General features: G+C 37.4%; 7 protein-coding genes across 16 annotated transcripts; 2 read left to right on the forward strand and 5 right to left on the reverse strand.

Annotated features, from left to right (window-relative positions):
• Positions 1 to 96: 96 nt before the first annotated feature.
• LOC107274711 (protein P200) lies at positions 97 to 6,447 on the reverse strand. 2 transcript variants are annotated; one of them, XM_015754119.2, is made up of 4 exons: positions 5,642 to 6,447; positions 5,479 to 5,541; positions 4,256 to 4,418; positions 97 to 3,975 (listed from the first exon to the last, which is right to left on the reverse strand). In XM_015754119.2, the coding sequence occupies exons 1-4, from the start codon at positions 5,710 to 5,712 to the stop codon at positions 466 to 468; spliced, it is 3,807 nt and encodes a 1,268-aa protein (XP_015609605.1). In that variant the 5' UTR covers positions 5,713 to 6,447; the 3' UTR covers positions 97 to 465. The 2 variants fall into 2 exon arrangements, with proteins under 2 accessions (XP_015609605.1, XP_024936757.1); XM_025080989.1 differs by lacking the exons at positions 5,479 to 5,541; positions 5,642 to 6,447 and adding an exon at positions 4,946 to 5,226.
• Positions 6,448 to 6,632: 185 nt separating this feature from the next.
• On the reverse strand, positions 6,633 to 8,357 carry LOC107275003 (THAP domain-containing protein 4). 5 transcript variants are annotated; one of them, XM_025081667.1, is made up of 4 exons: positions 7,892 to 8,189; positions 7,394 to 7,447; positions 7,065 to 7,308; positions 6,633 to 6,996 (listed from the first exon to the last, which is right to left on the reverse strand). In XM_025081667.1, the coding sequence occupies exons 2-4, from the start codon at positions 7,402 to 7,404 to the stop codon at positions 6,871 to 6,873; spliced, it is 381 nt and encodes a 126-aa protein (XP_024937435.1). In that variant the 5' UTR covers positions 7,405 to 7,447; positions 7,892 to 8,189; the 3' UTR covers positions 6,633 to 6,870. The 5 variants fall into 5 exon arrangements, with proteins under 5 accessions (XP_024937435.1, XP_015610210.1, XP_015610191.1 ...); XM_015754724.2 differs by lacking the exon at positions 7,892 to 8,189 and adding an exon at positions 8,196 to 8,357 and having other exon boundaries at positions 7,065 to 7,447; XM_015754705.2 differs by having other exon boundaries at positions 7,065 to 7,447; positions 7,892 to 8,188.
• On the forward strand, positions 8,216 to 15,205 carry LOC107274936 (spidroin-2). Of its 4 annotated transcripts, XR_003058621.1 has the most exons (8): positions 8,216 to 8,400; positions 8,737 to 9,223; positions 9,295 to 9,548; positions 9,620 to 9,839; positions 10,232 to 10,515; positions 14,644 to 14,755; positions 14,856 to 14,938; positions 14,999 to 15,205. XR_003058621.1 is itself a non-coding variant. In XM_025081325.1 (6 exons), exons 1-6 carry the CDS (start codon positions 8,374 to 8,376, stop codon positions 14,650 to 14,652), a joined length of 1,281 nt encoding a protein of 426 aa, XP_024937093.1. In that variant the 5' UTR covers positions 8,216 to 8,373; the 3' UTR covers positions 14,653 to 14,821. The 4 variants fall into 4 exon arrangements, 2 of the variants coding, with proteins under 2 accessions (XP_024937093.1, XP_015610034.1); XR_003058620.1 differs by having other exon boundaries at positions 14,856 to 15,205; XM_025081325.1 differs by lacking the exons at positions 14,856 to 14,938; positions 14,999 to 15,205 and having other exon boundaries at positions 14,644 to 14,821.
• LOC107274716 (integrin alpha-PS5) lies at positions 11,589 to 16,469 on the reverse strand. Its single transcript, XM_015754134.1, has 9 exons — positions 15,275 to 16,469; positions 14,839 to 15,181; positions 13,993 to 14,760; positions 13,761 to 13,900; positions 13,194 to 13,661; positions 12,935 to 13,095; positions 12,324 to 12,874; positions 11,963 to 12,252; positions 11,589 to 11,890 (listed from the first exon to the last, which is right to left on the reverse strand). Exons 1-9 carry the CDS (start codon positions 15,680 to 15,682, stop codon positions 11,831 to 11,833), a joined length of 3,189 nt encoding a protein of 1,062 aa, XP_015609620.1. The 5' UTR covers positions 15,683 to 16,469; the 3' UTR covers positions 11,589 to 11,830.
• Positions 16,470 to 16,686: 217 nt separating this feature from the next.
• On the reverse strand, positions 16,687 to 19,919 carry LOC107274777 (DDB1- and CUL4-associated factor 5). The gene is made up of 7 exons (XM_015754287.2): positions 19,594 to 19,919; positions 19,215 to 19,395; positions 18,838 to 19,107; positions 18,545 to 18,771; positions 18,268 to 18,482; positions 17,924 to 18,194; positions 16,687 to 17,838 (listed from the first exon to the last, which is right to left on the reverse strand). The coding sequence occupies exons 1-7, from the start codon at positions 19,787 to 19,789 to the stop codon at positions 16,793 to 16,795; spliced, it is 2,406 nt and encodes an 801-aa protein (XP_015609773.1). The 5' UTR covers positions 19,790 to 19,919; the 3' UTR covers positions 16,687 to 16,792.
• A 463-nt stretch (positions 19,920 to 20,382) lies between these two features.
• On the forward strand, positions 20,383 to 21,408 carry LOC107274997 (cancer-related nucleoside-triphosphatase homolog). The gene is made up of 4 exons (XM_015754685.2): positions 20,383 to 20,522; positions 20,599 to 20,770; positions 20,842 to 20,947; positions 21,019 to 21,408. The coding sequence occupies exons 1-4, from the start codon at positions 20,468 to 20,470 to the stop codon at positions 21,280 to 21,282; spliced, it is 597 nt and encodes a 198-aa protein (XP_015610171.1). The 5' UTR covers positions 20,383 to 20,467; the 3' UTR covers positions 21,283 to 21,408.
• On the reverse strand, positions 21,346 to 24,894 carry LOC107274930 (serine/threonine-protein phosphatase 5). Of its 2 annotated transcripts, none has more exons than XM_015754534.2 (8): positions 24,591 to 24,894; positions 23,671 to 24,060; positions 23,307 to 23,593; positions 23,085 to 23,190; positions 22,877 to 23,019; positions 22,456 to 22,763; positions 22,295 to 22,376; positions 21,346 to 22,219 (listed from the first exon to the last, which is right to left on the reverse strand). In XM_015754534.2, exons 1-8 carry the CDS (start codon positions 24,682 to 24,684, stop codon positions 22,160 to 22,162), a joined length of 1,470 nt encoding a protein of 489 aa, XP_015610020.1. In that variant the 5' UTR covers positions 24,685 to 24,894; the 3' UTR covers positions 21,346 to 22,159. The 2 variants fall into 2 exon arrangements, with proteins under 2 accessions (XP_015610020.1, XP_024937082.1); XM_025081314.1 differs by lacking the exon at positions 24,591 to 24,894 and adding an exon at positions 24,364 to 24,540.
• Between the last annotated feature and the right edge of the window lie 141 nt (positions 24,895 to 25,035).

A 25,035-nucleotide genomic window follows, 5' to 3' on the forward strand; every position in this document is an offset into this window, starting at 1 on the left:
CTAGAATAATAGCAAGCAACCAGTTCTGGATAATGCAGAACACTATAATAAAATGAACACGATTATCAGTAGGATGATAGATATAGAAGCAAAATATATCAGCTAAATTAAATCTTTTATTAACAGTGTATAGATATACAGCGTGTGATACTTAAGAGTCATACTGAAAGTACAATTTTAAAAGTTAGATAGTTACTCAAATATAGTATTATCGGCTGAGGCTAATTATTTAATTTAAAAAATTTGGTTTATAAGGACTTATGGATTCATTTCCCTGCGCAGCTTTTCTTATGATAAACACTATCTTTGTTTATGGATTTTATGATAATTGCTACTTAAGCTAATATACTCTTTTGGATATTTGAAAATAATCCAATGCATTTATTGTAATTGGTTGCATTCCTTTAAGAAATTTTATTGACTAGTTGAACTTGCGAGGAAGTTTTTTTATTTGAACTTTTCGAATTAATTGAAGTCAAAGTCGCTTTCTGTGGTGTTGGATACATTGCGTTCTATAGTACTATCGGTGTCTGAATCTAATAAGGACTTTATCACGTCCTTCTTCTTCTTCTTATCCTCTACTTGACCTTCGACCTTCTGCTCCCGATCGATGCGCTCCTTATCCTCCAATCGTAAAACATCTTCTTTTGGTTCAGACACTGCACTTTCTATTCCTTGAACAACTGGATCTTCCAGGAGTTCTTCGACACCTTTGTAGCCCTCTTCATAGGGTTGAGATTGGTCAGGATTATATTCTGTATTTTTGGGGGCTGCTGTATGGTCCTGTTCTTCAACGGGATAAGGTTGTGCAGACTGTTCGAAGTATACTTGTTCATCGGGATTGTAAGATTCATTATTGACAAATTCATTTTGATTATGTTCTTCAGGTTCATACTGTTCTTGATCCTCGTACCCTTCAGTAGGGTAAGGATAGTGTTGATCAGGGTTGTACGGTTGTCCTGAATCGTACTGTTGATTAAGATTATAGTGTGGACTAGGATCCTGCTCATAATGTTCATATTGCTCATGCGGATCAGGCTCATATTGCTGATGTAGATCATGTGCATATTGTTGATTAGGATCTTGTTCATACTCTTGATTTGGATCTTGCTCATACTGTTGATTAGGACCCTGTTCATACTGTTGACCTAAATCATGTTCATATTCTTGATTAGGATCACTCTCATACTGTTCATTGGGATTATGTTCATATTCTGAATAATGCTCTCCAGGATACTGTTCATACTGTGCCTTTGAATCTGGTATATATTGTTCATACTCTTCAGTAGGATTATGTTCATACTGAACGTTTGGATCATATTTATATCTCTGATTAGTTTCATCAATATACTGTTCTCCCATGTCATATGGATATTGTTGGTCAGGATTTTCTGAATAAACTTCATTTGGACCATGTTTATATGGCTGTTCCATATGATGCTCATAATCAGAATCAGGTTCACGAACTTCATTAGATTTACCAATTTGTTCAATCGGAGAATATTCAATCGGCTGTTCCAATCCTTCTCTTGATTTAAAATCATATGAGGGATATTCCTTTTCCCTAAATACTTCAGTTTTACTGGAATCATAATCTGGGTGACCATACTCCAAAGTTTCAGTTGGATGCAACGCATAATTTCTAGGAGCTTCATCAAAATTTTCATAATCTTCGTCCCTATGTCGCTCCATCTGTTTATTAGTCTTAGGCTCGAGCCCAGAAACATGTTCCAAGGGAATATTTTTCTTATCTTTAATATTTAAATTATCATAATCATCTCCCTTCAGGATTTCACTACTTTGTTGAGGCTCTCTTAAATCTAAATAACTTTCTTGATCCTTAAAATCATTGTCTATATCCTGAATAGTACTCTTTGTTTTTATCTTCTTATCTTCAAACGATCTCTCTTCCGGAATATTTTTCCCAATTTTCTCTGCGACCGATCCTGCTCTACTCAACATCCCTTGTCTTTCCAGTGCGCTCTGAAGAACTTCATTTCCGGTGTCATCACGCACATCCTTTTCAGTCACGAAGTCTTTCTTCTCCTCTTGCTCAACTTCTTGAATATTTTTCTCAAAATGTTGAAGACTAGTCGGCTCGACTTCCTTCTCAACACCAAGAACCTTCATGCCAATCTTGGGCTTCTCATCTAGTAACTGAACTCCCTTACCTTCAATATCCTCCAAGAGCACAGAGCTCTTTGATTCATCCAAAGTATCTTGCCGTTCATCCAATTTTACTTTACCGAGTTCTGCAGCCAAGTCAACCGGTATCTCATGAACCGCTTTCAATTGATCTTTCTTAATCTCATCACTCTGTTTACTTGGTATCGTAACGCCTACATTAACGCTGCTATTCTCAACATGCGGTGTCGCAAGTTTCCTAATATTTTTATGCGGACTCGCTATTTCCAATTCTGATGTCGCAACCTTAGCTCTAATTCCGTCAGCCGCAAGAGTCGCTAATGCCGCGCACGCGCTGTCCTTGATACGAAGTGCCTGATTGCCTGTCTCGTTTACAGTCATATTAGTTAAAGTCACTTGGTAGCCAGAATCTTCCTTTTTCACGTTTGTTTCAGCAGAAGACATTCCCTTGGGACTCTCTCCAACGGTTTGACGTTTTTCATTGGTCGGCCCAACTAACACGTCGTCTATATTTGCCGTACTGGATGCTAGGTCATCCGCTAGTGCCAAGACTTCCTGAACTTGTTCAGGTACTTGATTTTCTCTTGATTTCTCTTCTACCGGTAAATCAGGTCCATCGTCCGACAGTGTTACATTCAGAAGATCACCACTTGTATTCTGTTCATGATCCAATTCCTCCAGACTTTGTTGATCCAAATCACGATGAAGAGTTCTGATCTTGCTGATATAATTGTCCAATTCACTTTCCAAAGCCTTTGTCGATCTGCCGTCCGAAATTACGGAATTTTTGTTTATGATCGAAGAAAATTTAGAGGTACGTCCTGTAGCCTTCGGTCTTTCGTTGCGGGATGGATAATTTTTTGGTAAAATACGTTCATTCCGTTTTATTAAATCTTCGAGGTCGCTCTTTGTCATTGATCGGGTTTCTTCCTCGACCTTGGGCTCATCCCGAGTATATCTTATTGAATAATCCAAGTAACTAGGTAAAGGAGTACTCTGTCTGTGCAGATTAAAGCTAGTGTCACCCGTCAAAGCGTTTTGCAGATCACCGCTGCCAGGTACCAACTGAGAAGGCATGAAGTGTCGTTCAGGATCCCGTTGATGATCTTGAAGTGTCATGCTAGGAAGAAACTCTGTCACGTTACCACCAGAGGGTTCAACAACTTCTGGTGCCCTGGATGTCACAACTTGAGGAATGTTCCTGTCGATTGGAACATGTGGTACAGAAGCTGATAAATATCTTGAAACACTTTGCTCAGGCTCAATCTGAGGTAAACGAGCAGTAATTTCTGTAATCTGATGCTGGGATAAGACTGGCTGAGAACTAGGAGCAAATCGTCCATACTGAACTTTCTGAGGATTAAACTCTGAAACACTTTCAGGACTTCCTGCTACTTGGGCTGTCCTCACTGCATACGGTGAATACTGTTGACGCGTACTACCCTGACCCTCCATAACAGAGGTTTCATAAGCAAATGGAACCTGCTGTCTCTGAGAAAATTGTATCTGCTCATAAGGCAGGTTTACTTGTGAATTTGCCTGAGAAATTTGCCCATATTGTGATACACCTGAAGGACCCATATATCTTGTCTCAGTATATTCAGCTGGTACAGTCTGACTCTGCTGGAAGGACGTTCTGGAGAGGTTCACGGTTGGGACAGTAACACGCGACATTTCCACAGATTGATTGATAGACTGTGCTGTTCGATTGACTTGAGGTATATCCTTTTTGGACGGCCTTTCGTCATTCTGACTAGCGACGCCACTGTCCCCCGTACCAGTCGGGCATCTGTTGGCATATACGCGTAGTAGATAAGCTTCGTACTGCTTCTGTAAAAATATAACAGAAATGTAGGTAATACGAGGTAACAAAAAAAACAGAAATGTAGGTAATATGAGGAAAAAAAATGTAATGAATTTCTAGTCTCATACTCATCATTTAAAAGACTGCTATGTGCGTGTCGGGAACTCGGTAAAATCGATTTCTACTAACGTCGGTAAACACAGGCTTATGTTGCTATTCGAGGTAAAACGATTTAAGCCGTTCTTTCAGTGTCACGGATTGCGTGACTGCCTCATGCACTGTTCAAAGAATCAGGGAGAAACTCACCCGTAGAATACTGAGTCTATCTGTTTTGGCAGTCATCAAGGCTAGACTGCTATCCACCTTATCCAGGGCTCCAAGTAATTTGTGATTTCTTTCATCTCTGGCGCGTTGTTCTTCCAAAAACTCGATGTATCTCATACGTAGTCTGTTGATACACGCTTCGTGCCTGCGAAAGAGTAAAAACGTTATGATTCAGGAAAAGTACGGATCGCTGAATAACAATCGAGTCAAACATCAAGAAATTGATTAAATTTTGAAATAGGAGTATTGTCATCGAGGCAATAGACTTTGATGGTATCTAATGAATAGTATTGCTATTTTTAATATCGATGCTTCAATAAATTTACGAAATGTCCGCGGGACACAAAACCCGCTTTGAATACTTGTCTGATATAGAGTCAACCGTAATTCGAAAAAGGAGAATTTCTATAGTAATACTATTGTATAACATATCTGATCGATAGGTTATTCGTTAATCATTCGAGATAGGAAAATTTGGCACAGTGAATTTGACTCGAGTAAAAAGTAACGACTCATCTTTTAATAAACTAAACGTATTCTACGACATTCTTCAATGTCCTGATAATAGGCATCTCACAGTAGACCGGCTTGTATTTCGTTTTCTTTTTGCATACTAAGTCAAATCGAATATCCATATTTTTGTTATATATTACAATGGAATCGATGACGTACTTTGTTCACATTCGAATGAGGTACCGTGGCTTTCATATCTTCTGTGTGTCACCGAAGTTATGTTTGCGCTATCGATTGCCCACATTCCCTAAAAGCGGGTCGGCAGCCGATCGATACAAAACGTTTGGTTTAAAGCTATACAAGAGGAACGAGTAAATTCCTTCAAGTTTCTCAGTCGAGAAGGGCAAAGGTCACGTCCATACGCTAACGTCAACGTGTCCGCCTACACGTAGTGCATGATCCGTACACTGGCCATGAGATGGTAATTTCCAAATTGCAAAAATCATCAGTGTGCGAGGTAAGGGAAATCGATTCAGGGTAAGAATATCATTAATATTATACACCACGTAGATTTGAGGTAGCGTAAAGACAGTGCCGTGGTTTAATATAACATTCATAACCTGTATCGATTATTAGGTAAAACTTCAAAGTAGTAAGTAAAGCTAAAAGTCACTGGTAAGAGTCACACTCAAAATTCGCGCCATTGAATAACCGTTGTATATATTGTCAATTTACAAAAATTTCGTGCTTACCTATTGCGGGATTCTTGAACTAACGTATTGAATCGTTCCTCCAGCTTCATCCTCTCTTCTTCGCTACAATGTTTATCGACATTATAAAATCTATTCTTATCGAATGTTCATGGCATTTTTTTCTGAAGTATATTATAAATATTTAATTGAAAACGTCAGTTACCTTTTGCGTAATCTCTCCTGAAGTTCCAACATCTTTCTATAATAATCTTGACCATCATGCAGTGGCGTCATATTATACTGAAGATTTTTTGTAACGTGACACACAGTTTGTTCCCTTAATGTTTACACAGAGAGACGCTCTATCCCCATAAATCAACTTGATAAAAAAATATGCGTCGTTGGTTATCGACACAGAATAAAATTCTGTCCTTGTTTTTTCAATTTTCAAAAATCCTATACCATTTAATTTGATACATGGAAAATACAATTCGACAATGTATTCTCAAAAGGCTAGATCCAGCTAGATCCTTCGACATCCCGGCTCAGCGAGCGACTGTCGCATGTGGCGTCGCGACGCCGTGAACGTGGGGGTGGTTACCCCAGATGGTTGTACAGGTGTGCTATCCCCTACTCCAACCACTACGTCCATTATTCTACAGACAGACTGTAGAAATATAGGATAAACTTCGTAATACTCTACACCACTTTATACTTGATGTTCAAAAGTTTGCCGATTCGTAGTGCCGGTACATTTCGCGCCTTGTGTCGTTTCAAATTTGCTTATGCAGAACTTGGATGATTAAAGTTACTACTGTGATATCTATACTTTATTGTAATTTTAAGTTTAACGACAGTTGGTCCTCCGTCTGACGAATTGCATGTAAAAATGAACACACACGCATTCGTCGAAATTTACGAGGCCAGACACTTCGCGTGCCTCTGGTAAATTTACTTTTACCCTTTACTTCGACCGCTGCTGTTTCATTAATATGCTCCTGCCCTCCCCCCCACACTCGTGGAAGTCAAATGAAACAAGACAAGATGCGGGAAGCAAAGTCTGTCCATGGGAATCCGACACGGCATCGCAGACTAACAGGAGAAATTGCAATTATGATGAGTTGTGCCTTTTTCTTTTTTTTTCCTACTATCTCAGGTAAGTTCTGAGGGTTGAGAGATATTTCAAATCTGTTATAAAGAACGTGCTATTTGAGTATAATTGCTACTAAATGATTTGTTGTTTTTAATATATTATAGTATAATTTAAAGCTACTGTTATAGTATACAGTTTTTTATACACGGTTATAATTCAATACAAAGATACCACTACGATGATTCTACTAAAGCAAATGGGCAGATTCATTTTAGGTGGTGCGTTTGGCTTGAACAGTCATGTATAATATGATTAAAAATACCTCTGAGACAATGATTATTAGATTACTTTAAAACCGCTTAAACTATCGCAGTCTGCTTGGTGTATACTGCTTGCAGATGTTCAGTTTCTTTTGTTGTTGTTGTTGTAGCCATATAAACTGTGTGATGGAGCTTCTCTCCAATTAATTTGAATTTTCTAGATATCTGTTATAGAATGTAAAACTCTATGTTAGAATTCTATATATAATTTGAATATTAATCTTTCTATATACCTTTACCACAGCAGGATCCTTGCATCCCATGGTTAATCTAGTAATACTCGAGCTCTTCAACACTATTTCATTATCTCCTATTTCACCTTCTTCAATGGTGGTTAAACCAAAGTTGTGTGCCAAGAGCAAAGAAACTTTATTTGTTCCTGGTATCACTTTTAAAAAACCAGTTTCACGGTGCATCGGTGTCTTTTTCTCAGGATGCCAACTTTGAGCAACATAGTTGAACATCGGCTGGCCAATACTTGCAAATACAATCTCCTCATGATAAGTAAAAGGTTTAATTGTTGGATATTTACCTTGCCCAACATATTCAGTTTTCCATGTACCTTCTAGCCATGCTAATGACTTCAAGGCATCATGCATAGGTAGCTGATTCATTTCTACAACAAAATTTGAACAGGTCACGTCCGTTTAGCCGCTTATCAGAATGTAAATATAATTTCCAATCAATATTTATCTATAATCCTACGCAAACTATACAAAACACTTGTTAAAAAAAATAAAAGTACCTTGCAAAAATCTATTGGTATAATTGACTAAGTTTCCTTAAAGTAATAAAAAATATAATGTACAGAATCAAACAAAAAGAGATACTGGTTTAAACATAGTTAAATAGTTTATTATATAAAAAGAACCTTATGGTTATGTTTATCTACCTTAATATATTCAAAATATAACGTTCGATTTTTATATCAAATAGAATAAGTAACACCACAAATCTAAATACAAGAGAAACAAAAGATATTTGCGAGAGGCATGAAAACGTAACTAAATGTCATACGATATTTACATACTAATTGTTATAATATACAAAATTCAAATACTTCTCTATTATTGACACCAAATTTCGCCTCGGCTATAACGTTCTGTGCTTGAATAGTTTTGTATTTACATGAGAACTGAGTGTAATGTTAAATTAAATAAACTCCATAATTTTTATATAAAAATTTACATTTGTTATTATAGGAAATTATTTAATTGTTGAGGGTGAAATAACATATGCAATATTTTGAAGTTTGGGTTAAAAGATAAATACATATGTATCGAATTGGATTCACCGCTATTTTACTTGATATACTATCTATTCAGAAAGCATCTGACCACATCTGACTTAAATGATGCTCTTACCACTGCTCAGAACTGTAGGGTTTATACAGAAACGTCATCACTGTAAATAGCCGTATATTCAGTATAGAAACGCAGATCGCCTTGCTATGCGCCATAGTGCGACGTTCCTTTAAAACCGAATCTCTGCATTGATTTCAAATTATTATTTTTGTATTGCATTTTACAAACAACGATAAAAATGGCATCTTCACCAATATTAAATCCGGTAGGTAATTTTGTTAATAATAATCTGAAAGTGAAATTTTATTTTTATTTTACTGTTCAAACTTTACATTGACCCCAATGTATAATAAGGTGACTGCATGAAGGATCGCAATGCCGTTATTCTATAAATTATGTAATTTGTCCAAAGTTTGGACACCACCTCTTTTTTATAATTTTTTTCAAAATAAGTTTTTTTTTGGCAATAAGAATAATAAGAAAATAAACTATCTTAATTGTATAAATTTATATTTACATTTTTTTCTATGCTTAGAGACTTGTTTATTTATATCAAAGTTTAGATAAGTATTTTATGTGTAAATGTTTTTTCTTTCATCAGGAAATTCCTTATGTGGGTGAAGTGGAAAATGGTTTAGTACCTGGAAAGATGGTCAAAATTCAGGGCAGAGTACCACCACAGGCAGTACGATTTGCTATCAACTATCAACTAGGCCCAAATTTAAATCCAAGGGATGACATTGCTATTCATGTATCTCCAAGATTTCCAGAGGGATTCATCACCAGAAACCATATCGAATCCATGAACTGGGGACCTGAGGAGAATGAAGGGCCTCTGTGGCTTGTACCAGGACAAGGATTTGAAATAATTGTCCTTTGTGATCACAATTGCTACAAGATAGCTATCAATGGCAGACACTTCACAGAATTTGCACACCGTCTACCTTACCAAAAAGTCACTCACCTTGTCATTGATGGAGATGTGGAAGTAACTTCCATTATTTATGAAGGTGGGATTAGTGATGCTCCACGTTCTCCAGGATCTGTGCCCCTGCCTAATGTACCTCCAGCAAACTTTGGACCACCACGTAAATATTGTCCATTTCTTCTTACCTGGTAATATGTATGAGCATCCTACTAATAATCATGGAACAAATAGCACCAGGAGGCCTGTATCCAACATTAGGGCCACAAGGACCTCAACCAGGCTATGGACCTCAACCAGGTTACGGACCACCTAATGCTTACGGAGGTCCTGATGGGTACAATCCTCCACGGGCTTACGGTTATCAACCTGGTCAAGAGAAACCTGAAGAGGAAGACGCATTTGGCGGTTGCCTTGATAAAATGGGTCTTGCACTAGGAGGTCTAGTAGCTGCGGGAGGCGTTGCTGCCGCTATGCACGCGATGAACGTAAGGAAATTTCTAAACAATGTAAATTCAATGTAAAGAAAAATGTTTAATCTCCTGTCTTCTCGTTAAAGAAAAAGAAAGACCAGGAAAATGACCATGAAAAGACAGAAGCCTCGAAGGCAGAATCTGGGAATGAAGGTGGTTTTGGCGGACTTGGTGCACTGGGTGCAGCACTGGCTAGCAGTTTAGCCGCAAATGCACTTCAAGGTGATAACAGGCAACCCCAACCTGGATACCCATCTCAAGAACCTGCCGGCGGAGGTGTACTTGGCTCTATTCTTGGAGCACTCGGTATGCTATTTATTTATAACCACCACAGCAAAATTCTCCATCCCAAAAAATCGCGAACCTTTACAGCACGTGTAATTAAATTTTCAATTTTCTTTTAACCTTTGATAAATACAGATATGCGCAAGTTATTTCGATATTATCACGCTACTTACAAATGATTCGAAATGTATGACTCGTTGGAATTCGTGGAATTGCAGAGTAATGGAATGTTGAAATAACTTAAGCATGACATCATTCCCAGAGTCTATCATTATATCATCAAGGCCAATAATGATCTTGTAACGTGCAGCATTAAGAATGACCGTTCTTTGGTTCGAAAACACTGAAATCTGTTTTATATGGGTTTTCATATTTTTGGAATTTACGTTTTTATATACTTCTTTTTATTACAGGTGGTGGCGGTGCTTCTCAACAACCAGCCTATCCTCCTCCTCAACAACCCGCTGATCCACTCGGAGGTGCTCTGGGATCTATCTTGGGCGGTGTTCTCGGCGGCGGCGGACATCAACAACCTGCATACCAACCATCCGGAGGATATGGTGGTTATCAGCCCAGTGGTGGTTACGGAAACCAACAAGGATACGGAAACCAGGGATCTGATAATTCTAATTTACTAGGCGGAATCGGATCTGCTTTGTTTAGCTCTGCCCTCAGCGGACTCACCAAACATAAAGACGTGAGTAGAAAAGGCAAAAATAAGCTTAAATGATTTTCGCTTACACTTTCTTTCAACTATTACCAGAAATGAGTAGGTACTCATCTCTGCTATCACTATCTGCTTTTCTCTACACATATTATATTTTTAGCTTTAAACATGGTTTAGCCTACACATATTTGCATATTCTTTTATATTCATATTTAATTATACAATTTTTTAATATTTGTTAATACATTTTTCGGATCATTAAATTTAAGAATAATAATACTTCATAAAAAAATCAGTTGACTCATCTTTCCTCCTTCAGCATTAACATCTTTCAGCTATTGCATGTCCTCTCGCACTTTTTCATGCATTCAACTGCTTGCAGCTCTCGTGACTTTTGTATTCTTAATCTTTAAAATATGAAGTAGAAATCTATTCATATGCGATTCTATGCAGAAACCCCAAGATAATAATTATCCATCACCGGCTCCACCATCGAATTATGAATCACGGAATAATCCGTCTCCACCGCATTCAGCACCAAATTCTGCCAGTCCATCTACACCGGGAGGCGGTAAACTTTCTGCAGCTGAAATTTCGCGAGGTCTTGGTCTTGATGCCGACGAGGACTAAGCTTCATATTTTTAAAAATTATGAAAATAACACAACGACCTGTTTCTAAAATTGATCGCACGCTACGTAAGTGTTGATGCTCTCTTTACTTGTCTTTGACCTCACAAGAATGAATATTGTAAAATAATTAGTAGCTCGTCTTAATGTTTCTTCGTGGTTCCAGTACTAAAAGTACAGATAAAACGCATTACATTATGAATTATGTCAGAAGATATTATAAAGGTTGCGACAATCGCACGCAGAATAACCTGAAAATACTTATGGGCACATGCATCTGAAGACACCATAAGAATTTCATTTGAATGATATTAATAATACATGTACGATTAATATTTATTGAAAATCTATCGAGAAAAGGGCCGTACTTCGTTTCGAATTATAATGAGATAAATGTACGCTCTTTTACGATTCTTATTATGCGACAGCAGCTAAGCCAGTAGTCGTATCATCGGGAAAGAATAGGTTTTGACAAGTTGCGATAGCAAAATAATTATATTTTGCAATAGAAAATTATACAGTTAAACTAAATCTTTCGTTTCGTACAAATTATGATTATTTTTATAAAGATTTTAGTGGCCTTAGGAATCCTATGCCTTATACTTTACAGTACCTATACACTCGCTGTATTCCAATGAAAAAAATATTTTACAAAAAATAAACCTATATGAAAAGTTACTTAAAGAATTTTCACTGACTATGTATAAGTCTTTGATGATCAATCTTGATCCAATACTTCTCTTGATGACGTTGTTTCCAAAATAATCCCATAGCTCGTCTGAATGAAGTATATAAATAAATTCTATAATATCTGCATATATAAAATCTTTTTACTCCATATAAAACTTACATCAGTCTGAGCTTTCAATGCTTCCAGTTCGTCTTTTTTCTTTCTATTGAAAAATCCAATCTTAATCAATGCTAACGTAAGTAATATCAGCAGCAATGCTCCCAATAGTACAGAGACAATTATTATCCAAACAGCAATACGATCTGCAACTGGTGATCCTACAAATGTTGTTCCAACCAAAGCAGTATCCGGTTTGGATGGTTGACTTTGGATAATACCCTCAGGCTGTGTAATTGTAACGTAACCTTTGGATACAACAAATATAATATCCTTGCCCTCTGTCATACTCGCTGCAAAAAATATTTATTTAACTAATAATCATAATAGGTCTTAAAAAATAAATCATTGATGTGCAACTTACTCTTGAAATTCAATAACTGTAAATTCATTGTCAAAAGAATCTTGGCCTGAGACAACAAATCTTTAAAAGTTCCCAACGAACATGTGAAATCAGTACATGTCACTGATGGACTCGTACAATTAATATACAAAGTTCTATTAGCAGCAGGCACATTCAGAGTAATGTTCTCATTTATAGAAAACGGTTCGGACATTCTGTTTTTGTTGTTGAACTCCGATGAACTGAAATCTGCGTTATGAAATTTTGAAGTATGCAGTATCGCTGATGCAACTGGCAAATCGATCATCGACATTCCATTTTCCAATAATGAGCTTGAACTGCTGCAGTGAATCTTGTGACCATCTTTATAGCCAATTGTGTTGTTAATGCTGATAACTTCGACTTGACCGTTATCATCTGACCACATAATTGGTACTGAAATTGTCACTTCAGCATCCATAATGGGACTGGCACCAAATTTCTGAATCTCATAAATGTGTTGAAAAGTTATACTTTCCAATTGTTTTTCATCCTTCTCGTGAAAATAGGAATAGGAGACTTCTTGTGCTTTTCTGAATAATTATAGTTCTTTTTTATATAACTTACTTTGAAATTCATTAAACAATACTCACCCTACGATTGCAATGTCGACATCAATATCAAAGAAGATTGTCAACGTGTAGTTATTATCTTCGGGATTACTTTCCTCACTCTGTGTAGAAACCATAGACTGTACCTCCACTTTGCCCATATCAACTAGATCACCAGTTTCCAGATCTATGATTAATGTTTTCTGGAATGCAAAATCATAATTCTTATCTGTCAAGTGGCTTATTCATATTAATATGACTAAAAATTAATTAATATTAATATAAATAAATTTGAACTCACGTTGTTTCTGAAAGGATTCTCAATGTAACAAAATATCTGCAGAGTGTTGTTAGCACCTGTATTACTTTCCGTACATTCTGTTGGTATGCTAGATAACAATAAGGGCTCCGGAATATAAATGACAGCTAGCGTCCGATAAGCAGGTTCACCATTATTATGTATATGAACAATTAATTGAAATGTTTTTCGTGAACCGATAACGTATGTATTATCCGAATTGAGATCAGTACTCATTGCTATTGAAAGATCCGCATTGCAAACATTATCATCGCCGCATTCTACGGCAAAGGGCAACTGGACAAACGCCTCTGTCTTCGACAGAGCTTTATTAATGACTGGACAAGTCCGACAGAATGTATAATTCGTTAAATTAGGATCTTGTGACATCATTTCTTCCAGGTCTTGATCGGATTGCAATTTTACAGAAGCAGAAATATCCACAGGATCGATGAAGTTATAAATATTTTTCTGTAACATTGCAACATTAATTAACACCACTTTGTAGTAATTATACATTAAAAAAAAAATGTTGGAATTATTTTTGACATATTTGTCAATGACACTCACGTTAAGATCTATTCTGAGTATGTTGCAGTGTTTTTTATTTAGTGACAAACTTTGCGGCTGTATATCAGTTCCATTTGTTCCTTCTTGAACATGTCGTGCTCTTCCATGTATTTCGTCCACCTTCAGGATCGTAATTATCGCTAAATTAAAAGACAGATAGAAATTTTGTTTTATATTTCCTATAGATTTGTCACTGAAAAGACTTTATAAATTTCTAACTAAATGTACTCACGTAACGAGTTATTGATATGTGCTCCGTATATTTCACAGCAAAATTTCAGGGAAAAGGATGTTGAATTCCTCTGCAATTTAGTCTCCTGCGAAAGCTTCAATGTTACCTTCACGATAACTACAGGACGAGAACGCAACAGAACAGCTCGATTGGATAGATAAGCTCCGATTGCAACGTCCGAATAACCATTGTTATCGATATCCCGAGGTTCAGAAATAGAGATACCAAAGCCACGCAATCCGCCAGCAAACTGAGCGCCAGAAATCCTTTGACTGTGTTTCTTTGAAAGTCCATCTTTATCGCCGTTATGTATATAGACAGCACCGTAACCATCTTCATAGGGTGCGGCAATTGCAACATCGCCGTACCCATCATAATCCAAATCACCCAAACAAATGACAGTAGTACCAAATCTTGCTCCTGTGACTTTACCATTAACAATTTGCTTATTGAAGTGATCATTGTATTTTGAAAACAAAACATAAACACGTCCTTCTTCCATATTCTTTGACCAGAAAGGAGCACCGACAATTAAATCATCCTTGCCATCGCCATTCACATCACAAGATGTAAGAGAAGCACCAAAGTATTCGCCATGTTGTTCCCCGTGAACAATTGTTTTGATTAATAATTTCCTGTTACTTTTTTCAGCAAACTTAAAAACTAGTACCATCCCGTTTATGGTTCTTTTACGTGGAGCACTGGCAACGTACAAGCGTTCTCCCTTTCTGAAGTATTGACCAGATGTAACTGCATATCCAGTGTATCCTGCAAAGTTAAATATTTTACAAACTCTTAAAAATATGTTGCAATATAAAAATGATATTAAGCATCATGATTTCTTACCGAAAAAATAATTATAGATTGTTTCGCCTCCATTCACTATGCGAGAATCTGGGATAATATATTTGGATCCAGTGCTAAGTACAGCAGTACCTTTCCAAATGTAAGTACCTGGTGCACCAAACATGATGTCCCAAGGAAAATCATCGGATATTATATGCAGAGAAAAACCACCTTGGGCCATTCCATACTTAAAAGCTTTGTCTTCAATTTGGTCTGATGTACTGGAAAATGCTTTTATACTGTGCTTCGCTAATGTATTGAAAGCAGTATCATTTTGTGCGATGCTCCAGAAGCACATACCATTCATATATGATGACTGAGACTTCCAGTTTGGAGCACACACCTGAGTAAAGAAATTCATAAATAATTTTTTTTAATTGTATCATTAAATGTTATCTATTTCACATTCTATTCTAGAAAATATAAAAATCCATACCACAACTTTAGGAGATGTTGTGTTCTTGACAGCGATAGAAGCGCCGATCCAGGCATTATCCTTGTTTTGTATAATATTATTTAGCTTACCATTTTTACTAACATCCAAAACCCACTCTTTACAATCTCCTTCCACAAAGCACCTATAGACTACTCCTGGCTCGGTAACGGATAACGCACCACTTGAATTTCCACGTGGAGCACCGATAAGTATTACTGCCTTTGAATCATATGTAGTTCTTGGATAAAGTGCTACAGAAAACCCAAAATAGCTGCTACGATTTTCAACTGATTTGCTTGGATCCGCGTAGATGATTGCACTGTGCACGTCTAGATTATAGCCTAACGTACTGATCGGCAATATTATTAGCCATAGACCAAACCACCAATTCCCACAAGAAAGATACATGGTATTATCAATTAATCTTTTGTAAAAAATAATGTATTCTGTTTGATCACTGAGGAACGCTATAATAGTCGTTGAGAAGAAACTAACTGAATGAAGATTTAGGATGTTTTAAAATAACGTCTGAAATTTTACAGGAAGGATGTGGTATTTAGTTACCACAACATTATGCCTGATGCATATGTGATTTAGATCATTTTAGTGAAATACACAAGTATCATTCACATAATTTAGATGTAGATTGAATTGAATTTTGTACTGTAGAGGAAGGATTGCACAGTACGTGATGCTCAGATGGACCTGATAGTGTAATGCAAAATTTTCTTAAATTAGTTAATAGTATTTATTGGTAGTCAATGAATATAAATGCAAGATTAATTAACGCAGTGGGCACAACGATTATCCGGATATTCTCAATGTGCTGGAAACAATTCATATTGATTGACCTTTTTTTATTATCATCCGTCACACTCAAAATTATTTCAGTATTATGTACTAGCTTAATTAGCATAGCATTCATTTATTTACAATGTAATTAAAATTTGCTTATTCGAGACTTTGAATGGACAAAATTATAGTCATGAATTATTTCGAAAAAAAAAAAACCTAAGGTAATTTATCAAAACTCGCAGTAATAAATCAATTGATATTGGAAAATCAAAAATACCAAGACACAGCTATTTTCATTAGTACAAAACACACCCTCGTCCGTTACTTTGTATTTGGAAGAAATTCGATTACATCAGGAAAAATGAAGAATCGTCGAGAGTAGTGAGTTGTACCAAAAGGGGTACGTTTCGAAATCTGGGAGCACGATTGTGTTCCACTTTGTTGCACGCAGGTGAAGACGGGCACAACGATATTTCTAGTACTAGAAGTGAATTTCGGAACGTACTCCAAGTAGAAAAACGGACGACGTCAAGAACTAAGGTAGATACGATAATAAAATCGAAATGGGAAAGAAAAAGGAAAAGGAGAAATATAAAAACTACATGAGAGGGTAGTAGTTGCGAGGGATCAAACTTAGTATTATAAAAATATACTTCAAGGAATCACAGATCCATTATGTACAATAGGGTGACACGCTTTGCCATTACGAGTGACATGAAGATTCTAATCGGAAGAATCAGTCGTCGTAGAGGCGACCTGAGGCAATGGCGTCGACCTATTACGATAGCCTCTTCGTGCTACGTCGACCTTTTTTCTAAAACGCTCGAGATTTTTCAATTTTTGCTCGAGGTCCGAGCTATCACCGCCATTGTGATTCTTTTGAGCCGCTCCGCTATGTTTCTCAAGGGTCGACATACCGGATGTGATTCCACTGTCAGGCGTGGGAGGAACTTTACATGATTTACGAATCGGCGTCGACGGCCCCTCGGCTTCCACCTTCCCCAAGTCAGTGCCATTACTGTACTCCTTCCATGCAACTCTCTGGTCTTCCAGACGTATATTATCCGCGATGATAACACGTTTATTTTTGCTTTTGCTACTCTCACTGTGTCGGTTGTTAATTTTCAATTTTCTTTGCTTCCGACGATGAGCTTTGGTGGAGCTGTCCGAATCTGTTTTACAACGTCTTCGTTTAGCTGAACTAATATTCTCCTCGCTGCTGCTATTACTGCTGGTGTTGCTGTTACTGTTGCTGGTGCAGTTGCTGTTGCTGGTACGGCTCGAACGTCTTGTATCACTGTCTACTGGAGTAGCTGCATAACGTGATCGACGTGATACTACACCAGAACTGGTGCTAGGTTGGGTAGTATCTAGGAGTTGTTCGTCACTGTCAGAATCGCTACTCTTGGACACCGTGCACTTTCTACGGGCTCTACTACGACGCCCAGAGAGCCGACCGTGTTTCCTTTTTACACCCTTCAATTTGGTCTTTGACTTTGATTTAGATTTCACTTTCACCTCGTCTATCTCGCTACCGGAACCTGACGCTGAACAATCCGGAGCTGTGTTCGTAGAAGCGTTCAATGTAGCACCACCTTCCATTGCTGCTAATCTCATCAATTTTTCTCTGCGATTCGCTATTAGACGCGTAATTCTGTTCGGAGATTCTGATTGTCTTTCTGGAGCTACTCCGCCTCCTGACGAACCACGTGAACTCACTGCTGAGCCCAGGATACTAAGCATTAATTGCCGATCGGAAGCTCTTGAATCTGTAAAGTATACAAGTTTATTATTTCTGTTCCTTTATGGTCTAAACTATTTTTTCTCATGGCTTCTCCGTGGTTTAATACATACCATCGGAATCTGTTGCACTGTAAGCACGACCTGATGTCGGATTGTTCTCGGAATCACTAGGAGTTTGCGGGGCGGTTGGCATATCCTCCGAGCTCCAACCTTCAATTTCACGTTGCACAAGAGAATCGAAGAAAGCCATCATCCGAGGATCTTCCCGGGTTGATTGCTGACTGTAATCATGGGTCATGAATTGGCCACTATGTAACACCAGGTCGATGTATTCATCGTGAGTGAAGACTCTGCGTTGTTTCTCTTGTTTTCCAGCATCTCTCTGTAGAATATTAATAACAGAATTACAAGATTATATTTTATATCAAACAATTGGTAATAGTATTCCTACTTACTTTTAAACCACCCAAGCTACTATTTCCTAGTGGAAATGGACTCCAAATCTTAATAATTTTTTCAACGCCTGAGGAAGCCAGGATGCAGCTTGCTTTATTATACCGCACTTGATTCACTATTGATCTGTGTCCACGTAAAATCATATGGGCCGAACCTACCCACTTTGTTTCCTCGCCAGGTATTTTCCACATGTAGAGGTTGAAATCATCCGAACCTAAATAAAGGGACATCTATAAAAAATTCTTTCAGGTGTTACAGATTATGAATTAGTCTTACCTGAAAGAACATATTCGTCGTCTTCTCCTGCAAAGTAGCATGATTTCATAGTACAACTGTTATAATAGCCAGGATGATCAAATTGACATAAATGGGTAGGGGAATCAATTGCATAGAGTACTGGTGGCAATCTTCTTCGCAGTGCTAACAACCTGTTGCCTGCAGCATTGAATCTGACATTCATACAACTCTGAGATGGACCTTCTGATCCATATCTTAAAACAGGTCTGCAGACAGATCATAATATTGAAATCCATGCAATTACCCATTTTATTTTCATGTAAAATACTTACTCTAAGGGCTTTCGTACATCCCACATGCTGACACCTTCGTTTGCATTGGCAGTGGCAAGCATTTTAGGCTCCACAGGGTTGAACATGACAGAGTGGAAAGCAGTCTTGTACTGTGCAAGACAGAATGTCTCTGTAGAACTAGAATCTCTAATATCATAGATCAGCACCCTTCCATCATCGCAGGCACTCGAAAATACATTATCATTGTGCGGATGGATTGAAAGACCATAGACTGGCTTCTCGTGTAAGAAATAATTCAAGGGGTCTCCCCTACAAAAGAAAAACACCCCGATAAGGAATTATCAAAGTATAAAGAACATCTTTCAGATATATAAATTGTTTACTCAAGAAATCTGAAGAAATAAATATTTCCTTACGTTTTAAGATCATGTACAATAACCTGGTCATCATTTCCAGCAGAAAATATTTTGCTCTTACTTCTGTCATACCCGAGACAGAATATATTGCTAACATGTTGAGCTTTCATGACCATAGGTTTGCCCATACCCTGTATCGCCTGTTCCACTTTCCACAATAAGACTCTCCTGTCATCACCACCTGTCAACAAAAATAAATATAAAAATATGTACCAAAAATATGTACTCTAAATAAAATCACTGAAATGCTCTACACAAGAAAAATAATTTCTTTAATCTACCACAATCCCATAAACCAATTACCCCTACCTCACTAAGCACAATTATTATTAATGAAAATCCACAATAATAAAATCTAAATATACATAAAAATTCTTACCAGAGGCAAGAAGATCCCCTTGCTGAGAAAACTCAATAGCATTGACACATCCATAATGAGACAGTAGATCCTTTCGGAATAAATTTTCAGACCTGTCAAGTCTCGCACAAACAAGCCGTTTACAGTGATCAGTCCTATCGTCAATCTGCCTCCGAATAACATAAGAGATCGGATTGGAAGCCGAAGTCCGTGCCATTTCTCCAATTTTATTACGATCCTTCCAATAGCTTCCGACGCACTTCCACCTCGTCTTCACCTTTCCTCCCGTTCTTCCATCTACTATTACAAAACACACCGCCACTCGTCCCTTTGACTGGCAGCTTTCAAGAGGCAGCGGCCTATTCCAAACTGAGTATCGTATCAATAAACCCAGAATATCAACCACCGTTGTCAGACACGAAATACTAACTTCGGTCTCTCTCTGGCTACCTTCTCCTGTTCTCCTGTTGCTGACAGATTACTCTGGATTTTCCGATCGCGTTGCAGTACGATTTCACGGAAACGAGTGCTGCACGCGTATCATCTATCGCGCAAGAAGAGCGCTCCGTAAGACAAACTCAAACTATCAGAGAGAGAGAAGACCTAATCCACCTTCACGATCAGCTGATCGGCTCCTCGCCCTTAGAAACAATCACTTTGCGAGAAGAAGCTACAGCAAGACGAAACCCTCCGGGTGTCACCTCGCCGTTTTCAAACACGCTGGACACCTTATCATCTTCCTGAGCAACTCGCATTTGGACCTGGACGACTCTCTCATTCAAGGAACTTCTATCGCGGCACAACACACGTACTCTTCTCTCTCTTTTTCACCTTTGTAGTTATTCTCTTCTTGTCCAACGTGGACGCGGGCTTCTATTTCAACTAAACTACGGATATGGATGACAGCGCTGCTAAACGATTTACTCATGTACTACTTACTGGGCCACCCGGTGAGTTTTGTATACTTCATTTCGCTTTCAAAATGCATATTAAAACACGTTTCCATTTATTCATGTGCTGTTTCAGGAATAGGAAAGACCACAGTTTGTAAAAAACTGGCAACTATTCTGGGAAATTGCACCAATAAATTCGATGGATTTTATACTGAGGAGTTGAGAGGATCTGCTGGAAGTCGTATTGGTTTCGACGTGATAAGGGTGACAGATCCTGGAGCGAGGACCGCCCTGGCACGTTCTATGTTAGTTATCATTGTTTATTAATTAGGTAATAAGAAGAAGGGTGCATTTAATTTATTGCTATTAACAATAGGAACGTTGTGGAACACCCCGACAGATACAAACATCGTGTAGGCAATTACTGCGTTTTCATTGACGACTTTGAAAAAGTTGCTTTGCCAGTCTTCCAAGTCAAGACAGTATGTATATTGTATGAATTCCTTTTATATAAGTTTTATGAATTGCGCATTCAGTTTATCTGATTGTACAGGACGTATTGTTGATTGACGAGATTGGGAAAATGGAAATGTTCAGTGATAGATTCAAGAATGAGGTGAGTAATGCGTTCTTTGAAAAGAACAATAAGAAACCATTTGTGGTAGCAACTATTCCACAGAACAAAGGACGTTTTCCATCCTTACTGGAAAAGTTGCGAACTTTTAATGCCTGTAAAATTATTAACGTGAATTATCAAAACCGTGATAAATTACCAGAGGAAATTGCAAAAATTATTTCAAAAGTATTGGCGGAGTAACTGAACTATGATACCAAAAGAATATTTTACTGTTGACAAACAGCATGAAACGAGATCTGCTAATACATTATAAACATCATTTATTATTAACAAAAAAAAAACAAAATGTTAGATCGACGCAACCCCGCTGATCACAATAGATTTGTAGAAAAGTAGCCACAAATAACGTGGCAAATAGTGATCGACGAGGCCGTTGCTTGTACTACATACTCATGCTAATTCGCATTATGTATTAGGTTTGTATATTATAATCATTGTTCCGTAATCGAACCAGCATCATTCATTAAAGGACATATTGGGACACATCAAAGCACGAGGTTTTTTAAATCCTTGAGTAAATCTTCATTATTTAGGAGTAAAATTTTGATATCCTGTTCAATTTTTGAAATCGTTTTTACAATCTTTCGCTCCGTTTACCTCATTAACATCTTTGTGCATTAACAGTGGTATCCTTAATGAGCAACGTGGTTCTTTCGAGGGTACAAAATAGAAATGACTTGTTCCGTCTTCGATAAAATCAAAATCATAGTAAGATCTGCCTCGAATGTTAATGTCACTCTTATTCATCGTATTATGGATCCATTGCTATTCTATATGGATCGAATCATAGCCTATAATTAAATTGAAGGTCATACAGTGAGTAAGACCCTATTTTCAATTTCGTACCCATCGATGATTATACATTCATCGTATGTATTATGATACAGTAAACTTTTTTGTTCCTACTATGATACGGTAATTATTGTTGTGGAGAAGTATAAGCACACCTTACCTTCTCCGCGTCAGTATCAAATATATTACGCACACTTTGATTGGGCTACTTGTATTCAATTATTATTATTCATTTATTTATCAATAATATTCCTAGTATGCTCCACTAGCAAATGAAGTTTAGTAGAGAATTGGCGTACGCCATTGGCTTTACGTTCGGATGTGGCTGAAACAAGAGGAATATCATATAAATCTTGTACCAAAAGAACACATTTTTTTTAAATTTCTTAATTATTCTTACCACTGCAACATAGGACGTGAAGTTAGGTTTCATATCTTTGCCGTTAAGTGTGATAAAGGCACCTCGGTTACCCATGGTATCACTGAAAAAATGTATTATGGAATTAATCTATCCATATCCTATTTATTATTTAAATCAGTACACATCGAACTTGAACTAACCAATAGTTTGGAGCTGAGAACACTGTGATGCATTTTCCATCGTGGGCAACTTCATACCCATCATTTTTAACTTCATGGCTCCTGACAATGTAATCAAGACCATTGAGCAATAAGAATTTTTGTGTTACATCTGGACCAAACTGAACGCCAACACCACGTTTGCTGGGCGCTCTTCCTAGTTGCGGTTGAGGATCAGACCATAGTAATTCGCACATCAGACCATCATCGGGAGGCTGCCTGTTTCTGTTGATCTCGCGAATCTCTTGCAACGTCACATCGTCCCTTGAGAATAATCCGCCGTGCATCACCTGAGTGAACATCGTGAAACTCGTAAATTAGGAAACGAAAACTGCTAGGAGGAAAGGTTTGGCTATTAATAGTTTCACCGATGTTCAAGTATTAGGTACCTATGAAAACTTACAAGTACTCTATTATTGAGACAGTGAGCCAACGGTAGCCAATTGTACACTTCCGTAAATAGTTCAGCCATTTGAGCGGTGTATTTTGCTTTCACCTCGCCGTCGAATCCATACATTTGATTCATGGTTGCCGATTCGTGATTACCTGGTATTATAAGAGGATTGTTATGTAATGTGGAAGATAACAATATGCATTTATGGCAATCTTACCTCTCGACATGAAGAAATGATTTGGATAGAGAAGTTTGAAACCAAATAGAGTGAATATGCACTCTACAGAGAACGAACCTCTGTCAACGAAATCCCCATTAAATAACTGATGATATTTATTAAGGAACGTATTATTTATTATTTAATGCTGTTTCATGATAAAGATTTGAAGTTGGCACTATTAAGTAGGGTTATTATGTTTTTTTCATTGATAAAGGATACATAAGGATTAGTCTCCGATGGTAATCCATTCAATTCGAATACATTAAGAAGGTCATAGTATTGGCCATGTATGTCACCACAAATAGTAAATTTACTATTATCGGGAATGACTATATCTACTAAGCTTGGTTGTGCCATGAACCATGCCTTGACATCTAGGAGAATCTTGTAGGCATACTTGCGATGCAACTTGTTCTGGTTTCTGTACCATTCTATTAAATCTTGCATAAATTTTAGGGTGACTTTACCATCCTCAAGCTTTGGTCCAGTATATTCGTCCTCGATAGCTAAACAATAAATTAGTTATATATTCTCTGTCTGCACCTATCATTCGACGAAAAGAAGAGATAGTGCAAGTACTAACCCATGGCATCTAGATTAATTGAATCAGCTATATTTTTCTTATTCTCCTCCACTGAAATAGCTTTCTCAAATGCTAATTTCTTTACTATCTTACTGCATTCACTGTATTTGGCCTTCGCATCTTTGTCATTCGGCCTAGCCTTAGTTACTGTGTCAAAATCTTTAAGAGCTAGTTTAAACTTGCCAAGGGACATGTAAGCTGCTGCTCTACGGTAATATCCCTTCACATAGTTTCTGTCCAGTTCTATTGCTCTAGATGCATCCGTCAGTGCATATCCAAAGCATTCTGTCTTCAGGTAAGCGAAACTCCTATTTCCATAATATACAGCTACTGAGTTATTTAGTTCAATGGCTTTGGTATACAACTCAATAGCCTTGTTGTAGTCTTGATCTGATAAAAGAATAAATATTCCAAATTAAGTACATACATAAAGTCAGAAAGATATATATTCTGTATAATAACTGGTTGTAACAGAAAATTAGAATGAAGCATAAATTAATATGTATAATGATAATAATGTATGCAAATAATTTCTACTAAGCCAAAAAAACATATTCTTCTATGAGAATAAATAATGAAAAATTCCTTGATTGAATTCTATGCTAATTGTGAATCTATAGAATGTCCAAGTACCACTGTCATTCAAATAACATGCACCCATCACAGATAAAAATAATCAAAGCTAAATAATACAGGTACTCGAAGCAATGATCCATGCATTTCCGCATCACTGTTTTCCTTTCCAAATTAACATAAGACACCTAGATTCTCGGATCTGAAGAAAGTTTGGTTAGCTTGGGATGCACGTGACCCTATCACTTATGTTAATCGATGCTAAGAGCAACAGAAGTCTGTTCACATAACGAAGGAATATTGTGAAAGCAAATCGATGAATATTTTAATTTCATAGATAGACCCACTTTTGAAGTATTCGTTCGCTTCTTCTTTAAATTTTTCCGCCCTGGCAGCATCTTCGGGGGAGGGTACTCCGGTGATTTCAGCGTTTGCACTCATCCCGCGTTACTTGTCAACTAGAATTAACAGCTCGTCAGGACACAACACAAATGATGCCGGAAGGCAGACAATAAACAATGCATTAAAGAAAGGGCCTATGGTTTCCTATAAGTGCTGATTTTTGCGACCTGCTCAACGTCGTGAAATCGTAACGTAACGCTTACTACCCGTATAAGTGATTTTTCGATGTATCGAGCATGGAGCACATCGAGCAGAGTACACTCTGCTCCAAAAATTTATCACATGGGGATACCTTGTGGCGCGCATAGCGCGCTATTACAAACACTTACGTGACAGATGGCTCGATGATGTTTGATAGTAGGATTACTTTAAAAAAGGTTAGTATCCGTG

This window comes from Cephus cinctus, unplaced genomic scaffold (assembly GCF_000341935.2).
Source record: "Cephus cinctus unplaced genomic scaffold, Ccin1 Ccin1_scaffold0013, whole genome shotgun sequence".
Classification (NCBI taxonomy): Eukaryota; Metazoa; Arthropoda; class Insecta; order Hymenoptera; family Cephidae; genus Cephus; species Cephus cinctus.

What these genes read in the sequence shown, in the direction of transcription:
- LOC107274711 (XM_015754119.2), bottom strand. Translation starts at nt 5,712, where the DNA reads ATGACGCCACTGCATGATGGTCAAGATTATTATAGAAAGATGTTGGAA. An exon ending in CAGGAGAGATTACGCAAAAG is followed by an intron (nt 5,542 to 5,641) that starts GTAACTGACGTT and finishes TAAACATTGTAG; the next exon opens with CGAAGAAGAGAGGATGAAGC. An exon ending in GTTCAAGAATCCCGCAATAG is followed by an intron (nt 4,419 to 5,478) that starts GTAAGCACGAAA and finishes ACTCTTTCGCAG; the next exon opens with GCACGAAGCGTGTATCAACA.
- LOC107275003 (XM_015754724.2), bottom strand. Translation starts at nt 7,445, where the DNA reads ATGAATCAGCTACCTATGCATGATGCCTTGAAGTCATTAGCATGGCTA. An exon ending in AGGATCCTGCTGTGGTAAAG is followed by an intron (nt 6,997 to 7,064) that starts GTATATAGAAAG and finishes ATTCTATAACAG; the next exon opens with ATATCTAGAAAATTCAAATT.
- LOC107274936 (XM_015754548.2), top strand. Translation starts at nt 8,374, where the DNA reads ATGGCATCTTCACCAATATTAAATCCG. An exon ending in CCGCTATGCACGCGATGAAC is followed by an intron (nt 9,549 to 9,619) that starts GTAAGGAAATTT and finishes TTCTCGTTAAAG; the next exon opens with AAAAAGAAAGACCAGGAAAA. An exon ending in CTCTATTCTTGGAGCACTCG is followed by an intron (nt 9,840 to 10,231) that starts GTATGCTATTTA and finishes TTTTTATTACAG; the next exon opens with GTGGTGGCGGTGCTTCTCAA.
- LOC107274716 (XM_015754134.1), bottom strand. Translation starts at nt 15,682, where the DNA reads ATGTATCTTTCTTGTGGGAATTGGTGGTTTGGTCTATGGCTAATAATA. An exon ending in AGAATCCTTTCAGAAACAAC is followed by an intron (nt 13,096 to 13,193) that starts GTGAGTTCAAAT and finishes TTTGCATTCCAG; the next exon opens with AAAACATTAATCATAGATCT. An exon ending in ACAGTTATTGAATTTCAAGA is followed by an intron (nt 12,253 to 12,323) that starts GTAAGTTGCACA and finishes TATTTTTTGCAG; the next exon opens with CGAGTATGACAGAGGGCAAG.
- LOC107274777 (XM_015754287.2), bottom strand. Translation starts at nt 19,789, where the DNA reads ATGGCACGGACTTCGGCTTCCAATCCGATCTCTTATGTTATTCGGAGG. An exon ending in AGGGGATCTTCTTGCCTCTG is followed by an intron (nt 19,396 to 19,593) that starts GTAAGAATTTTT and finishes TTTTGTTGACAG; the next exon opens with GTGGTGATGACAGGAGAGTC. An exon ending in CAGTGCAACAGATTCCGATG is followed by an intron (nt 17,839 to 17,923) that starts GTATGTATTAAA and finishes TATACTTTACAG; the next exon opens with ATTCAAGAGCTTCCGATCGG.
- LOC107274997 (XM_015754685.2), top strand. Translation starts at nt 20,468, where the DNA reads ATGGATGACAGCGCTGCTAAACGATTTACTCATGTACTACTTACTGGG. An exon ending in ACTACTTACTGGGCCACCCG is followed by an intron (nt 20,523 to 20,598) that starts GTGAGTTTTGTA and finishes GTGCTGTTTCAG; the next exon opens with GAATAGGAAAGACCACAGTT. An exon ending in CAGTCTTCCAAGTCAAGACA is followed by an intron (nt 20,948 to 21,018) that starts GTATGTATATTG and finishes CTGATTGTACAG; the next exon opens with GACGTATTGTTGATTGACGA.
- LOC107274930 (XM_015754534.2), bottom strand. Translation starts at nt 24,684, where the DNA reads ATGAGTGCAAACGCTGAAATCACCGGAGTACCCTCCCCCGAAGATGCT. An exon ending in AGCGAACGAATACTTCAAAA is followed by an intron (nt 24,061 to 24,590) that starts GTGGGTCTATCT and finishes TTCTTTTATCAG; the next exon opens with ATCAAGACTACAACAAGGCT. An exon ending in TCATTTCTTCATGTCGAGAG is followed by an intron (nt 23,020 to 23,084) that starts GTAAGATTGCCA and finishes TTATAATACCAG; the next exon opens with GTAATCACGAATCGGCAACC.